Raw genomic sequence first — 16,321 nt, 5'->3', positions numbered from 1 at the left:
GGCATCTTTAGCACTATTGACGTTAGACTGACATACCTATGGGTTGAAGCTATTCATCGGTCTTCGTTCGTCCTTATTGTCATCGCTGCACTTTTCTAGTTCTTCTATAGCTACCCTTCATTGAGATATATGTCAAACGGCGCTATCGGGGGAGCTGCAAATATATGTTTTGGTGGGCGAATACTGCCAGGGCTTGACCAAATCTCCAAACAAACACCGGTCGTGGTAAAAAGTCGTCCATGACATATAAAGCCTATCTAGTTATCTGTACTTTGCTCCGATATATATACCGTTTTGGAGCACTGAAACTTGGCATCCTCTCCCTCGTAATCTGCACTCCACAGACCATCTTGGGGGTCTTCATCATCATTATCAGCTGTAATAACCGTGTACTTGTCGTACAGTGACGGCTTTGCACACATTGTGCACCTTAAGAGTCGATCTAGTGTTTCTGGTCAATCTAGTCCTACACATTTTGTGACGGTTTAACTGAATCCCACTCGCCATTTGATGTGCAGCCTTTCATTTCAACACCCAATGATTCCTATCTTGGATGTTGTCTACGCTTGTCGCTCCTTGTGGTTGGCTTTTCGACCGCAGCCTCACCATATGGTGGGAGTCCTTCCGATTTGCGTTTCTTGGCGGGGTGACCTTGTATGTCGTCTTCAAGGGCTTCAGCTCCGTTTATCTTGATTGTTCTAGATTTGGAGCGCATGTCGTTTGACCCCGCTTGATAATTTTCGCACGATATAAGCATCGCTTTATATAGTTGAGCAAATTATATCCGACACTAATCAGGTGCTTCCGCGCTAGTCGTGTGCATTTTCAGCCGAAGTACTGTGTGATCATTCTTTCAAGTGGCGCTTGTATGCATGTCACCGATGTACTAGGTGATAGCCAATTCCAATAATGAGGCACTCTGCTCCTCTTGCTAAAATAAGACTTGATTGTGAATCAGCTGGAGTAATGCAGCCGTGGATTTACTTTGCGAGACAAATTTTCATCAGTTAACATCATCATCATTAACGGCATAACATCAGTGTTCAAAATAAATGTTTCGCTGCGGTACAATCAACCAGCTTGCAGTTTGTTGCCATTCCCTCCTTTCTCGTTCCCATACGTTCTCCTCCCCCCATCCGATTAATATTGCTCTCCGCAAAGGCCTATTCGTTAGGGTTGACGGCTTCATACGTTTTGACAGTGATATCCGCCTGTCAACCAGCACGGCAGTTTCAGGCCTCAAAACAATCTTTCAGTATCAGGGACCTGCTTGTTTTGCTGCTTTTAATGTTCAGACTGTGTTGAACACGTGCTGTGCTCTCTATGTAACTATGTAATCAACCACCATTAACAAGTCCCACTTCTCCAGCCCGGCCATATTTTGATAGCCACGTTTACTAGTATGGTGGCTGTGTGAAACAGACAGACAGTGTGATGGCGCATGCTTCTCACCCTTTGTTAATATTCTGGCATTAAGTACAACAGAGTTCCTCAAGCATCCCTGTTATAGTTCTTTCCTGTGATGATGTCACTATTTTGTCTGACTCAATACCCGTGATGCCACAAATTAGTGCCGCATGAAATGAACGATTTCAGCCCTATGTTCTATGGTTTTTTTTCGTCTTGGCTTCTACTTTAATTGTTGAATAGGCACAGGAAGAATGTGACATAGAGTGGAATATGTGGTTCCGAGGTTTGGTGAGTAACCTACTGGTGCTGTTGACTCAGGCAGTCTAGAGCATGGCAATGCTATGGAATGTAGGTAGCTCGGGTGTGCTGCTTGGTTGTTGGTCTCTTTGCCGAGGTTGGCAGTTGGATTGCAAACGCTTCATCACCAATCGAGGTGACGTCGTCAGTTCAGGGACGAGTGGGTCCCAACAACCAGGCTGGAGCATCCCTGGCTAAAACTTTGACCCTATTAGTTTGGAGGACTCTGTTTTGGGTCCTCGAAACCATATCATTAAGATCTTGTCCGCATTGGAATAAACTTAATACCATTCCGCCAAAATGGACTATGATGATGCCACTCTCCTTACTGACGTAGTTAGACTCACACTTATAGGTGGTCTCCACATGAGAAGTTCCAGGTCGCCTTAACTGAGATCGAGGCCGCCATCAATGGGAGTTACTCTTCATAATGTAATGTCAGCTGCATAAGCTATACACGCAGGCTTAATGGTTGCAAGCGGGTCATCAATGTAGATTGAAAACATTAGGACGATGAACCGACCGTTTCCAAACGCCACTGTAGACATCCCGCCATTTGGACACACCCTTTTACTTTCTGGTAGAAACGTGCCGGCAAACCTAGAAACCTGAATTCAAAGTAATTTTTCACCTCTAATCCCAGTATACGTAGCTCCGAGGGATTTTACCGACATTATCTCTGAAATCAACGTATATTACATCTGCATCTTGTCCGGAAACGTTGGCTTTCGCCCGTCACCCTATGCTCATCAGTAGGTTGACTTAGGAAGTGTACTTCTCATGAACTACATGTTAATATGAATCAAGTAATTTGCCTCTCACCACATGGATCTGCCTTTCTTCGTAACCTTGCAAGCCAGGGTTGATATGTGACTGACAGATGTGAACAATAAGCTGACGGTTGCAGTCTACGGTAGTCACTCTTCGTTAAGAAATATACTGAAGAGTTTCGAAAGTGGACTTGCGGTTATGTTTGCCAGTTCCTTGGTTACCTAAAGGTGGATGCCGCCAGGTCCATGCGAACTGTGAGAGTTTGTTCATTGTAGGGGATCTACCACGCCTCACAATCATTTGCTATCAGTTCCTTGGTTACCTAAAGGTGGATGCCGCCAGGTTCATGCGAACTGAGAGTTTGGTCATTGTAGGAGACCTACCACGCCTCTCACAATCATTTGCTATTTAACACACGTGGGGGGATTGAGGGTCCTGCCGTGCCCTGAGTTTTATATGAATGCTTATTTGTTTGCGAAAGTGTCTGTTTTACCGCTTCATTCATTCACCTTTTGATTGTAAACAGTTTGAGTAGTGCTGTTGACTAGTATATTGGCGAAAGTAAGCAACAAAACGTCCCGGTGTAGTTCCAGACTTCGCTCCCAGTTTCTGTTCAAAACCATGGCGCCTGGTAATCCTCATAACTTCACATCATTTTCATGCGTGTGGTAGTTGTAGTTTTCTTTTGTTTCCGTTTCGGGCGCCATTTCGCCTGATGTTTTTCTCCGAGTTATCTGTCCCACCCCGGAGTGAGGTTGCGCCTCACACATGGGTGCAAACGCTTGGAGAGGCCCCAGGATCTAACCTTTCACATGTTTCAAACAGAATGTCCGCGTAGTCTTCTGTCACATCGATGGAGTTGACTGCTGCCATAACTGCAACAAACTTCATGCTTGATTGCAAAAGCAGTAATCCACTATCCCAACGAAACATCAACTCGTGGTCACCATTGACCAGCTAGGGAATTACTTCAAGGCATATACGTCCTGGTCCTTCGGCGAAGACGCCAGGTCGAGATTATTGAATGACTGCCATTGACCTAGTGACCTGCACGTGGTGCTCTGAGAAACGTCCGAAATGGTCGCCTGCAGTTCATATGCACGGATCAGCTTCCACTGGCCGCTGTTCGCAGACCAGTTTGTCAAAAGCGCTTAAGAATGAACTATAACTGGGTGGTGTCCTCAGTTGATTGGCCGTTTTGAGTCACTACTTAGCGACGGGGAATGCGTTGCAAGTGTTCGATAGATCAGCCCCATATTCACGTATCCTTGACAGAACGACTTTTACTTTGCGCCCTACATTTTCTTGCGTTCCATCAGGATCCATGATGCGCTTGGTAGTTGGACGCTGTGATCGTCACAGGTAAAAAGGAAATGCCTTCTGTCCCTGGTTGCCCTATCACTTTCCATGAGGCTGAATAACAAATGACGCATGTCACTCGTTAGTCGGTTCGGGTGTCGAATTTTGAAGTGCTAGATGCTCCAGCACATCACTCTTACTCATGGCGCTGTCGATAAAACCGATAATTTTGCCACGATGTGATTAGAAATTCTCTTAAGCTTGCCCGTCCTCCAGAGAAACCAACTGCAACTTTGGTGATGTCACTGACAACGGAAACCATGGAATTCGTCACTTTCGGTGGAAATCCTGGATGAATAGGTTGGCTATAGTTTCAGGTTTTTTGTCGATACACTGTAGTATAGTTTTGTTTTCTAAAACAACACCAAGCAGAGCGTCGCAGCTTGGCCTCTGGTGGTGCTTACATTTGCCTACCGTTGGCGTCAATTTCAAGGAAAAACACGGGGTTCAGGGACAGGCATTGCTGCTAAGTATCATCTCAGTGTCAAAAACGGTACGATCCTCTGCACACAAAATCGGAACAGATTCATCCATGGGAAGAAACACAAACGAACAACGTTTAGATCCTGTCAAGTCATGGTTTCAGCTTTTCACAAGCGGACTCAGAACCTTCGTTTAAAATCGCACATTGTATTCGCATTACTGTATTGTGTCGGTTCTTGAGACTGTGGGAGGCGGTCGGCAGCTTCTGTACTGTTACCTTCGGAAAGTCCCTCGGTAGAATGCGGAGCTCAAATAAATGTCCCCTTGATTACGGACGTGTCTTATTCTAAGTTCACATTCTGTGATTTATAAGAGGATATCATCACGGCAGTAGCATTCACGATTGAATAACATCAGTGAGATTTCTTACCTCCATCCAGGACACAGATGATGAGCCCCTTTCTTTGATAAGCCTTCGATGGTTGGTTGCCGGGCAACTCGAGGGAAGCACAATAAATGATGTACTTCTCGGGAGCGCAATTCTATACAGTAGCAACCGAAAAGCCGGAGTAAGATTTGAGCCGCATCCTGATCTCTGGGCTGTCTCAGGCTCCGACTGACAGTGACTATCAGTATGCTTCCAGAACCAACTTTCGGGTCTAAGATGTCCACTTTCAGTATTTTGTCACACCTGAGTTCCTACAGTCTGGAGACACTATTGCTGACGTCCAGTGGTGGCGTATGATTGCAACCTTCGAACAGCAAGCATTGCAGAGCAGTCTGTTTTTATCTGTTAACGATTTCATCCTGAGGAATTTCGGTTGCTTCTTAAAAGGAAGCACTTCGTTGATTGACACCTTCACCTCGAGATTATTCTACACGACTGTAGAATGCAGTCTTCGCTCTCGCTTGCAATTTGAAACGCATAGTTCCACCAGATGTATACAGAAATAATAACTTGTTGGCCTCGCTCGACTCTAGCCTTATTGGCGTCTTTGATACTGTTTGGTATATTGTAATTATTAATGATAATATGGTTGTATCGGATGGTTTGTCATCAGTTGAGATCGTCCAACCTGCACACATAACCAACATTGACTTTCTGTGAAGGTGTAAATTCCAGTTCAGAGTACCTCATCATATTGCCATCTTGTCTTGATATCATGTGGAAATGTGTGCGAGAGCGTCGAAAATAGACCATGAAAAAAAACTAAGTCTTTCGGTTCTTAATGTTGGAATGTTGCATATAATGACCCAGTTTGTTATGCTCAAATAATCTTAATTGATCTGGCAGTGAAAGTGCCTGGTGAACCACTTTATTAAATACCTACTCGGCTCTCCATAAGAACGTTGCGGCACTTTACATATGCATACCAACTGGTGAGTGGAATATGTGCTTCTTTGGCAAATAGTGCGTACGGTGCGGCAACTGTCCATGCATCAAGTATGTCTCTCAAGTTGGTCGGTTACCTGGATCATCACAATGAGATTTCCAGGAAGTATTGGTTTACTGACTGACAAACAGACGGTATAGTTTATTTTCCGCTTACCTTTTTTACTACAGTACTCTGTTTGATGGCAGCAGGCGAATTCTTCAATTTCAACAACCTGCAGGTATGACGGGATGTTTGGGTACCAACTAATATTACATATACTTCGTACGATGAATCATTCATCTGAGAGCCTTTTTTCTGTCAGGAAATAACCTTTAGGGAGTCATAGCATAGCCCCTTGCAGTTTATATAGTAGACATTGCTAGTGACTGTTGTGATCTACTTCTCCTTAGCTTAACTAGTAAGTTCCGGCAGCCTTGCAAAGTTAGGCAAGCTAGGGTGCATAAAATGCACATATGAGTGGTCACTGTTATGCACCTCCATCAGAATGGTGGTTTGACGCGCTACCGAAATTTCGCTTCTCCGGGTTATCGAACGGTTTTGTAATACTTAAGTCTTGGCAAGTCGTTACCACCCTTTACGAGGTAAAAACACCTGGACAAACCCTTCCTGTTTTCTAGCGTCAATTAGTTACACTTCATAAATATTTTAGACTGAGGTCACAGTATCCTTATACGGATCCAATGCCGATCAAAATATGCATTGCGGTTACCCAACAGCAAACATATTTGCTGTGCTATCTGTGGAGCCATCTCAGAAAGTGTGTGTATATCAAAATGTTTTGTTTTACCTCATACCAAGCATATATAAAGTGAATATGTGGAATAACACTCGTGCGAACGAGCGGATGGTAACCAACTCTAAAATTCACTGATACGAAGAAAACTATGCGGTCATCAACCTGCCATCCACAACTCAATTCAGAGGCTGCATCGTTACTGATGTGACCGGTCAGCTCTCTAATTCGAGTAATTTTAACAAGAAAGCTCGGGTTTGGTCGGCTCAGGGAAGACGCATGGGCTATCCACTAAAAGGCCTTCGGGTTTAGGCTTTCCCTGACTATCTGTTGGCTCATACTTCATCCTTTAAAGCGTTACATCATTGCAGCCTCATATCCCATGGGCTGCATTCCGGATATGCACTAAATAGATGCGGCACTTCGGTGCTTCGTTCCTCTTTGAAACCAGATATCCCATTTGTTTTGAAGTTTTCGGGTCATGTTGTGGGCGAATTACATGTAACACACAGTTACAAACGCTGTTTAACGCTCCTTCGGAGAGTATCCGCCTTCCTTTCGTTTCGCTAAGGTACTTTATATTCGGCGAACACACATTGACATCCTTTAGGTTGTTCGCCCCACCCCCCCCCCACATTGCCGATCGAAAATGGATATGCGGGATGACGGATTACGTGACCCATCTAGCTTGGTCTGCGGAATGTGACCAGCCACCGAAATCGAAAACCTTATGTTGCGCCTCTCCGGGTATTCCAACCATACCGAGACAATGCGTCGATGGTCAAATATACAAAGCCTTCGTGTACCTGCGTGCACACTACACGTCTCCAAGCCATAAAATGATATAGATCGGACTTGTCCTTGACAAAAGCTACCCTGACCTTCCCTATTCGAGAAACCTGGACTTGTGCAACTGTCTCCGTGGGTGAGTTTGTTTGAACGTCGATTACTCCGTACGTATGAGGTGTGAAGGCGAAATGTCGGTGTGCGTGGAAGGTTGAATTATAAGTGAACTAGAAGCGTGAACGACACGATCTCTGTGGAATCGGTTAGTATTTTGTTCACTGTTCCATCAAACACTGCCCCATATCATCTCTCATCAGGATTTTGTAGGTGTCAATACAGCAGTGTATTTGAGTGTATTCATGCATGAGGTTGGGGAAAATATTGAATACAGCCCTAATTTTCAGCGATGGGCTTGAATCTGGGACCTTCCGGTCAGTAACTTCGGACTTTAACCGTTGGGTCATCTCGAGCTCTAAAGTGAGTAGTACTAATAACTAGTTTGTGCTCACTTTACCCGTCCGGTCGAACAGCCTAGATTTTGTTATCGTTTTAACATAGAGCCATCCACTTTTCTTCCCTTTTTCAGCGGATCTATTACCTCTCGCTGGAATTCTACATGGGGAGAACTCTGACGAACACTATGCTCAACGTTGACATTGCCGCAGCTATTGATGAAGCCATGTACCAGGTAACCGTCATTTGTTGGTTCACGCCATTAGTAAGTTGTTTGGCCCAGTAAGCATCCCAAAAAGGCGACGCGGTGGTTTTCTCATTAGGTTACTTTATTGTGCTTCGCTTGTGTAGCAGATCAGCTTATCCTGAGGATGCCCCGTCACTGAATATTGTATCGTTCACGCGATTTAGCTGGGTTACCTCTATAGTACTAAAGGTGGCAAATCTCGGGTGTGATGAACAGCATCCTTCCCATGTAGTAACTGTTTAGCAGGGGTCTTCGCTTTCCGCACAGCACTGGTTTTCGTGCAAAATGGGGGTTAATAAAGTAACTCGCGGGAAGTGAAAGTTTGCGGAGTAAATCATGGTTTTTTGAATTTACGGTGCAAACCCAATTTAACTTCTGCTTGAGCCCTGGAAAATAGACGCGACAGCTGATGATTGTGAATAATCCTTGAGTAGGTCGGTGTCACGCAGTGGCTAGATACGGGCAATCATGAGCTACCTGCAACAACGTTTTCATCCGCATCGTACACGACCGCGATAATTTCCGTCCATATAAATTGCCTCAGATGGGGCTACCTGTGGTTTGTCCCTCATAAATCCCTCCACTGATTAAGTCCTTCTTGGAAGAGACCGCCTATTGAAAAATACCATTTAGTGATTTACTGCATGCCGCCGTATCTGAAGAGGAAACAGCTTTACAACACATTTAGAGCTTTATCCGATACAAATGCCTCTTTGGTGCCTTTTCAGTGATCACCTCAAAGAGTTGTCTTTTCTGATGGTTTCCTTTCCAGACGGCATAATTTGCCCTGAAAAAAGTAAACAAACCCTTAGACGTCATGCCAACAGCTGCGTCACCTTCCCCAGGCTACATAACCAAAGCATGTCATTTTGACGGCATAGAGGTTGTACTCATAAGTTTTGGGCTTCTTCGGTCTCCATATCCAACCACTTCTCGACTATACCTGGAAAACCGGTTCTCTAAGGATGACCAAAACATCGGTTGATAAGTTGACTAGAATTGGTGGAAGGCCGACAAATAGAATATTTTCTGCAAAAAAGAAGGCAAGGTTGATTTCTGGTTGAGTTTGCCGTATAGGCGGTTGTGTCCCTTTAAAGAGACCATACTAGGGGGGCAACCGATGGTAGTCTCACCTGGACGGTCGTTTTCTCTTGAAATGCCATTCATGGGTCAAATACAAGTGATCTGTGATGAAGTGGTCTCATTCATGCGTGAGACAGCTAAAATGACAAAACCATGACCACAGTCTCTGGAGATCGCCACATCACAACCCCAAAATAGAAGGTCGCTTAATAGCGCCACATTCTACACACATCAGTGTCACCACGTCTCTACTATTCACCATGATTGGATGAACACTGGAGCTGTGCATAACCGTGATACTAGAGCTGTCTCTTTCTGAACAGACAACTTTCAGCAGAGATTAGATCTCAAAAGAGACCAGTTTTGTTCGTTTCTTGCTACTTTCCTTATCCGTTATGTCGATCTCAGTATAGACCGTCTTCTATAGACCATTTTCGCCGAAAGATTCAGGTGATCTCATGAAAGCATGTTAAATATTTTGGGCAGATTGACTTCGGTAGACAAAGCACCTGGACTTTGGTCCAACCTGAAATGGGTGTGTTCTGACCAAACACGGCAGTTCCCCACCCTATAACGAACACAAAATATTGCACTTGTAAAGTTGGTAGACACAAATGGTGACGTGAGTGGGCTCGCTTTCTATTTTGGAACACTATGATTGAGTTCAAAACGTTGCAAGTAGGCCCATAAGTAGGTTGCATAATCATAGTTGCTTTATAGGTTAGTCGGCGTTCGGAATGCATGACCCGATCTCACACTCTGCAGTTTTCCGTACTCTAATCAATTCAATCAATTCAATTCAATTTATCAGCTATAAACTGTGGGCCATAGACACATTGGTTCCAGCTGCTACAGTTTCGATCACCGGAAAACGGGAAAGTGGAATACAAAACCAAGCCTTGGAGGCGAAGGCATGCTCAGTTTGTTTGGAAATTGGGTAGCTACGCATTAAAGGCTGTAGCTTTGATACAAGAGCGCCACTGACTGCGCGACTGGGCCCTTTACGCCACTTCAGTTTTGATCAGTTGCCCTGTGACCCATCTTTGAGGCTATCCTGATGAAAACTTCATTTTACATCCACAGAAGCTAGCAAAATGGACCTTCTATCAGGGAATGCTTTAGGAGCACTGCTCCGAACGATGCCCCAGACAATTAGGGCTAGTGTCCTTTAACACCAAACAATAGCATTGCTGAGTTCAACGACACTACATGTGTGACTCCACAGTAGGAAGGGTTTGTCAAGCTTGAATGGGAATATTGGGCCAAATTGTGAGTTTTAAGTGTCTTACAGCAATATATGCGCCCAAAGCGGTTTCACCGCCCAGCAATACCCGGATAAGCGTTCTCGCAGGTCATATATTGTCCACCTCTCGGTCGCTTCCACTCAGCACGTGGCCGGGCGAAAAGAGCTGTGCCAGGCAGACGATCTGGCATGCGAAGTACATGACCCAACCAGCGCAGCCTATGAAGCGTGAGTAATTCATCCATCGCGGCAGAGTTCCTTCTTCCTAATGTAACAAAATGTCGCTGTTTTGGTATCACATCGGCACAATAAGCTCTTCTTTTAGTGGTAACATTTTCTGGCCTCCGATGCTTGAGACGGGATAGCGCGCGCACAATTTTGACTCAGTCGAGACTTTTTTCAACGTTCCATTTCGCGTTTGCAAATTGGCGGCTTCCCAGCTAATTTGTAGGCGATAAGGATGAAAAGGTTTGTTAGGTTGTGGATGGTTGCCATAATAATGTACTGGTTTCAATGTATGTCATTATGTCATTATTAAAATTCGTTATGGGCATAGTATTATTCTCTTGTACGGTCCATAGAGGGCGTTACCTTCAGGAAGAACCGCCCTCTCCAAGCAGAGGTTGTTTATACGTGACTGGTCCTCATTAGTTGAGATTAACCGAACCGATGATCCAGGAATAAATAGACTTGTTTTACGCTGATTTTAGCGTTGGGCAAATGTGAGAGCTGTTGAACTGGTGACATGCTACCTCGCGAGTGAGAACTCGACCGAAAATCGGTGCATGCGAGTTGTTTTTATCCAAAGATGGTCTATGTTGGTCGTTTAGAATTCCTGAAACAACCGGGCGAATGCACGCAATAGAGCCCCATCCATCCCCTATCTGTCGATTGATTTGGATATCGCGGTAGCTATACACAGTTTTAATTCGTCCTTATAAACATTACCACGCTGACCGGTAAACAGCTGAGTGGTAGCTTGCTGGCGAACCGGGAATCTGGACGTCTTCGTTCTCATCTGTGCTATGTTAGTACAGCGAAGCGTTAATACTGAACACTGACATGCTGTCAATGATGATGATGAGTGTCCTGCATTGGATTGAATAGACGAGGTAAACATGTCAAAATCAGCAAATAGCGGCGTTCGTAAACTAGGACTTCCTTGAACGACAAACTTAGCAGCGAAAGTACAATTTTGAATCGAATGCTAATGCAATAATCTCAACGACTGAATCGTAGGAGGGCAGTGCCAAAAATATGATGTATCTTTTTAATTAGGAGGGCGCTTGAACCGGCCCTGTTATGTGGGCAGTCAATCGCTTTGTTCCACCAGGCTGTGTTGGAGTTCCAGGAGCAGTTTTCACTTCAGTGGAGACAAAAGCCGTCTCCAACGTATTTCAATAAGGCGAACAAATTCATAGGGAAGCTCTACGTAAAAGGACAATGATGGTCTTAGCAGCGAAAGTACAATTTTGAATCGAATGCTAATGCAATAATCTCAACGACTGAATCGTAGGAGGGCAGTGCCAAAAATATGATGTATCTTTTTAATTAGGAGGGCGCTTGAACCGGCCCTGTTATGTGGGCAGTCAATCGCTTTGTTCCACCAGGCTGTGTTGGAGTTCCAGGAGCAGTTTTCACTTCAGTGGAGACAAAAGCCGTCTCCAACGTATTTCAATAAGGCGAACAAATTCATAGGGAAGCTCTACGTAAAAGGACAATGATGGTTAGTCTCACTCCTCTTCTGGTTATTTGGTGCGTTGTGTCATCGGTCTGCCTTCCTAATTTAGATGAAACTGAGAGTCTTTAACTGCAATAATCATTGAATCCACAAGCCTTATGTGCTAAAACGTTATCCGATACGACCACACGACAGCATTGTAGCTGTACAACACGGGTTCCTTTTTACCTATGGAATGTGTTCATCTCCCTTATACGACCAAACCTGCTTATTACTGGTTCCGGTGATTCGCTCGGGGCTGAGAAAAAAATGGCAGGCACTATCCATAGATCTTGCCGTTTTGACAGGTAATTCCGAGTGTATAGCAATATTGGATTGACAGAAAATACAGTGTTTTAGCGCTTAACCATAGTTTTCTGTCCTTAATTAGCCTCAGGTAGGCTATCTTACTGAAGACTCTCACATTCGCCTTCCTCTGATGCACTTCACTCCCCAAAGATCCCATGGATCGTTGGAAAAACAACTGTAGTCCTGTTGAGTGATGTTCGAGGAAGTGTATAACCATCTATGATGAAGGTAACATTTTTTGAGGTTGCTGAACAGTGAGTGAATTTTCGCTTAGCTCAAGCGAATGAAGTATAGCCTCAATAGAAGACCTATCCCCTTTTCCCGTGATAACCTCTTTTCGTGGAGGGAATTATTCTACTGGATGTGAGAATTGGTTTTCTAATTGTAACTTCAAATTTAGGCGTCAATATATTGGTGTTTGTTTCTGGTATAATTCAGGAAAACGAGATAAATTTAGAATATTTTGAGGCTGATGATGTTTATAAAACGTGTTACTATCTTGCAATCAACATCTGACAAAACTTCTCTCATACTCCCCCATCTTCACATAGCTTGGTCTTGATATTGAAGATTTGGAGGAAGTCGAATCTGATGCTGGTCTAGGTAACGGCGGCCTGGGTCGCCTAGCCGCATGTTTTTTGGATTCAATGGCAACGCTTGGGTTGGCAGCCTACGGTTACGGGATTCGGTACGATTACGGTATCTTCGAGCAGCTGATACGAGATGGATGGCAAGTAGGTTTGGATAAACCTTTTAGAATGTTGCTCAGTGTGGTGGGTGATTTTTCTTTAGTGGTCTTTTGTGGATTGCACTGAAACGAGCTATGAGTTGAACGCTTTGGTTTGCTGAAGTTTCAGCAACATGTATGATGTTTTTCGTTTGGTTCACAAAGGTGGAGGAACCGGACGAATGGCTGCGCTACGGCAACCCATGGGAGAAAGGTCGTCCGGAATACTGTTACCCAGTAAACTTCTACGGCCATGTTGAAGATGCGGGCAATGGACGCAAACGGTGGGTGGATGCCCATCCGGTTTTCGCCATGCCCTATGACACGCCAATCCCAGGCTACCGGAATAACACCTGCAACACTCTGCGCTTGTGGTCAGCAAAGGCCCCCAAAAGTTTCGACCTGAGCATCTTCAACACAGGTGACTATATTAATGTAAGTTGCTTTGTTTCCAATGGCAGATTTCTATTTAGGGCTGCTCGAAACTTCAAATTGCCGAGCAAATCCCGGGTTCAGTTTTTTTGAACTGGTATGCCATGCACTGCGCGCGTCGTCACCAGTCTAGTTTCTGCTTGCACTGGACGAATTGTGTGACCAATTATACTCTAGTGATCACAAAATCGCGACCGAGGTCACTGCGATTCACAAAATATCACGTGCTTCTCACCGCATGTGCTATAGAGCGAGAAAAAAGTAGGTATTTATCGTTTAGATACCAGATTCACGGGATGCTATGCGTGAAGCGCTTCATTCAATTCCAGTATAGAAAAAAACTAGTGCTTGTGGAAAAAAAGGATAGATTTTATGGTTATTACGGGTGAGATTGGCTTCATTTTTTATAAGGCATTCTTACCAGTTGTTATACAAAAGTAGTTTGTTTTACGGTAGCCCACCATATAGTAGTTGCTCACAGGAACAGGGGACACGTGTTTGTATGGAGCAAAAGTGCATATGTAGCCAGAAATTCATTGGTACTGCTTCCGTCGTGATAAAGGCTTTTCGACATTTACCTTCTCCCTTGCTTAACACCAGCCGAACCACCTGATTCGTTTCCGTGACCTTTTTGCCCCGCTTTTAACGACCGTTTGTTGGTTCCAAATCTCACATGCCTGCGTTGCTGACAGTTTCTCCTTATTGGTTTCAATGCCGTAGGCTGTGTGTGGTCGCAATCATGCGGAGAACATTTCCCGTGTGCTCTACCCTAACGACAACTTTTTCGAGGGAAAGGAACTGCGGTTGCGCCAAGAGTATTTCCTTGTTGCCGCCACGTTGCAGGTGAGTCCCTCGGTCCTCTGTGTGGTGTTTTCTATGCATCCGGTAGTGATTTACAAGCTGTATACACCTGTGGGTGACTAGGCTGACAGCATCTGCTTTCGGAAGTTCTCCGAACCTTGTTCAAGTAGATAGCCATACGGCGATCCACTAGTTCAATGAATACCAATTGGGAAAACCCCAATAAGTGCTCCTCGGGGCTTTTGCTGACTAAGAGAGGCCTCAGTTTCGCAGACCAGCTGTCTCCACTTCAACCTATTTTAGAGTCATCCTGTAACAAGGACGTCAATGTACCACACTGGTTTTATACGCAGGTGGAGCTTCTGGCGGGGACGGCCATTGTTCATCTACCAAGACTCAGTGGTCTGCGGCTTACCTACAGAAACCATTCCAAAGAGTAGCTGTCGTATACTTTTTCTTGACCTGAGAACTTTTTATCGAACTAGGACACTCTGTACACGGTTAATCCGCCTCATCAACATCAAACATGACTGCCTGCTTTTAGTGGACAGTAACTGTCACCGCGCTTCTTCCGTTTGCTACATGAAGCACAGTCTACGGACAATCACAACTGCTTCTGTTCTAATCCGTCTCGTGGGAAGTGTTTTTTGAGTGGCTCTTCACTACTGGAAAGATCCGACGCGACCCAAATTCTAAAATATCTTAGTCTATTTTTACTCTAACTATAGAACATGAAAACTCCTTTGTTGTTGTTTGGATGCGAAACAACTAAGGGAATCGCGTTTTAGATGCTATGTAGTAGCAAACGTCACTGAGAAGACTGTCCCACCCCCACCCTCCAGAGTAGTAGTCAATAATAGCATCGTACTTTCCTGTTTGACGTTTATTCAGGATATTATTCGCCGTTATCGGGGTGGTGGAGTGCCTCACACGACGTTTGATGAATTCCCCAAAAAAGTGGCGATTCAGTTGAACGACACCCATCCTTCTCTTGCCATCCCAGAACTGATGCGCATACTTGTGGATCTTGAAGGCTTGAGTTGGAAGAAAGTGAGTTTTTCTACATAACCTCTTTTTTCACTGTGATTTGTGTTTGCCACCACCAACGTTGTTCACTTTTGCACTTCCCTATCATCTGACCTACAGGCTTGGGAAATCAGTTACAACACCTTTGCATACACGAATCATACCATCCTGCCTGAGGCACTCGAGCGTTGGCCCGTTTCACTTTTGGAGCACATCCTTCCACGACACTTGCAAATCATTTTCCAGATCAATGCAGAATTCCTGGAGGTATGTTCTTGTCTGTTCTCTATTCACGTAGCGATACTTTGTGACCTTTTCTCCAGAACCTGTGGGGAAATGTGGTGTTGGGAAAGTTCAAACCGGAACATATGGTTTGAGGGGTGGCTAACAAGTTTGGACTTAATTTTTACAGCTATCCCGTTTGGATTTCATGGTGAAAGGAAGAAGACCTTCGCTGCGGAGTTATTTATTGGAAAATGCCAACCGACCAGTTACAGTTTATTGGACAGGAGAGCAAAACTCTCATATGCATCTTATTTACAAAACTGAACATCCATTTTCTCTTGAACGCGTCTTCCTGGACTTTCCTGGATATTCATTGACTGTTGCTCAAATCCAAGCAAATGCTACAAAGCGATTCCTCAAATTCCGCAACAGATCTCCCTTTTCCAGAGACGCAGGGCGAATTTACAAGAAAACATACTACTCGCATGCCTCCCCCATCAGTAGTATCACTGATACAATGGTAGTGTTTGCAATGCTACGGACTCCCTCCACATCATTACCTTACCTCGCAGATTGCCTACCCATCAGTAGCAAACTATACTCCCGTAAGCGCCTGAACAAGTTTGCAAGTTAGATTTCCAAACAGCGAAGGTTTGTACCACTTTGTGACATCGTTACCAACCTTCGTCACAAGAAGGTACGGAATTCTAGTCGGTCTTCAGGGGAGCTCGTTTGCTTCAAAGTTCGATGGTCTAGTTTCCAATGGTGCCCAAAAACCATACATCTCAGGCAAACTGATTGTATCAGTCCACCATAGCAGTATATAGTCGAATCAGTGAAGCGGTCTAATAGCTGCCTACAGGTGGCTGGTCACGGTTT

General features: G+C 44.6%; 3 protein-coding genes across 3 annotated transcripts in view; 1 reads left to right on the top strand and 2 right to left on the bottom strand.

The window, feature by feature from the left end:
* The window catches only part of T265_00887 (hypothetical protein), a gene marked incomplete at both ends in the record, with an annotated part of 44,363 nt that overhangs the window by 3,880 nt on the left and 24,162 nt on the right, over window positions 1-16,321 (top strand). Inside the window, 6 exons of the mRNA XM_009164782.1 lie at window positions 7,763-7,864; window positions 12,783-12,965; window positions 13,124-13,393; window positions 14,111-14,233; window positions 15,083-15,241; window positions 15,338-15,484. Of these exons, the coding sequence (XP_009163046.1) occupies window positions 7,763-7,864; window positions 12,783-12,965; window positions 13,124-13,393; window positions 14,111-14,233; window positions 15,083-15,241; window positions 15,338-15,484 (984 nt within the window). The remainder of the gene's footprint in view (window positions 1-7,762; window positions 7,865-12,782; window positions 12,966-13,123; window positions 13,394-14,110; window positions 14,234-15,082; window positions 15,242-15,337; window positions 15,485-16,321) is intronic.
* T265_00889 (hypothetical protein) lies at window positions 545-757 on the bottom strand (the record flags this gene model as incomplete). The annotated part of the gene is made up of 1 exon (XM_009164784.1): window positions 545-757. The coding sequence occupies one exon, from the start codon at window positions 755-757 to the stop codon at window positions 545-547; it is 213 nt and encodes a 70-aa protein (XP_009163048.1).
* T265_00888 (hypothetical protein) overlaps window positions 3,685-16,321 on the bottom strand; it is a gene marked incomplete at both ends in the record, with an annotated part of 36,604 nt that continues 23,967 nt past the window's right edge. Inside the window, one exon of the mRNA XM_009164783.1 lies at window positions 3,685-3,825. Within this exon, the coding sequence (XP_009163047.1) occupies window positions 3,685-3,825 (141 nt within the window). The remainder of the gene's footprint in view (window positions 3,826-16,321) is intronic.

This window comes from Opisthorchis viverrini, assembly GCF_000715545.1.
Source record: "Opisthorchis viverrini unplaced genomic scaffold opera_v5_9, whole genome shotgun sequence".
NCBI classification, from domain to species: domain Eukaryota; kingdom Metazoa; phylum Platyhelminthes; class Trematoda; order Opisthorchiida; family Opisthorchiidae; genus Opisthorchis; species Opisthorchis viverrini.
Note: the sequence above shows the minus strand (reverse complement) of the source record. Positions and strands in the feature narration are given on the sequence as shown.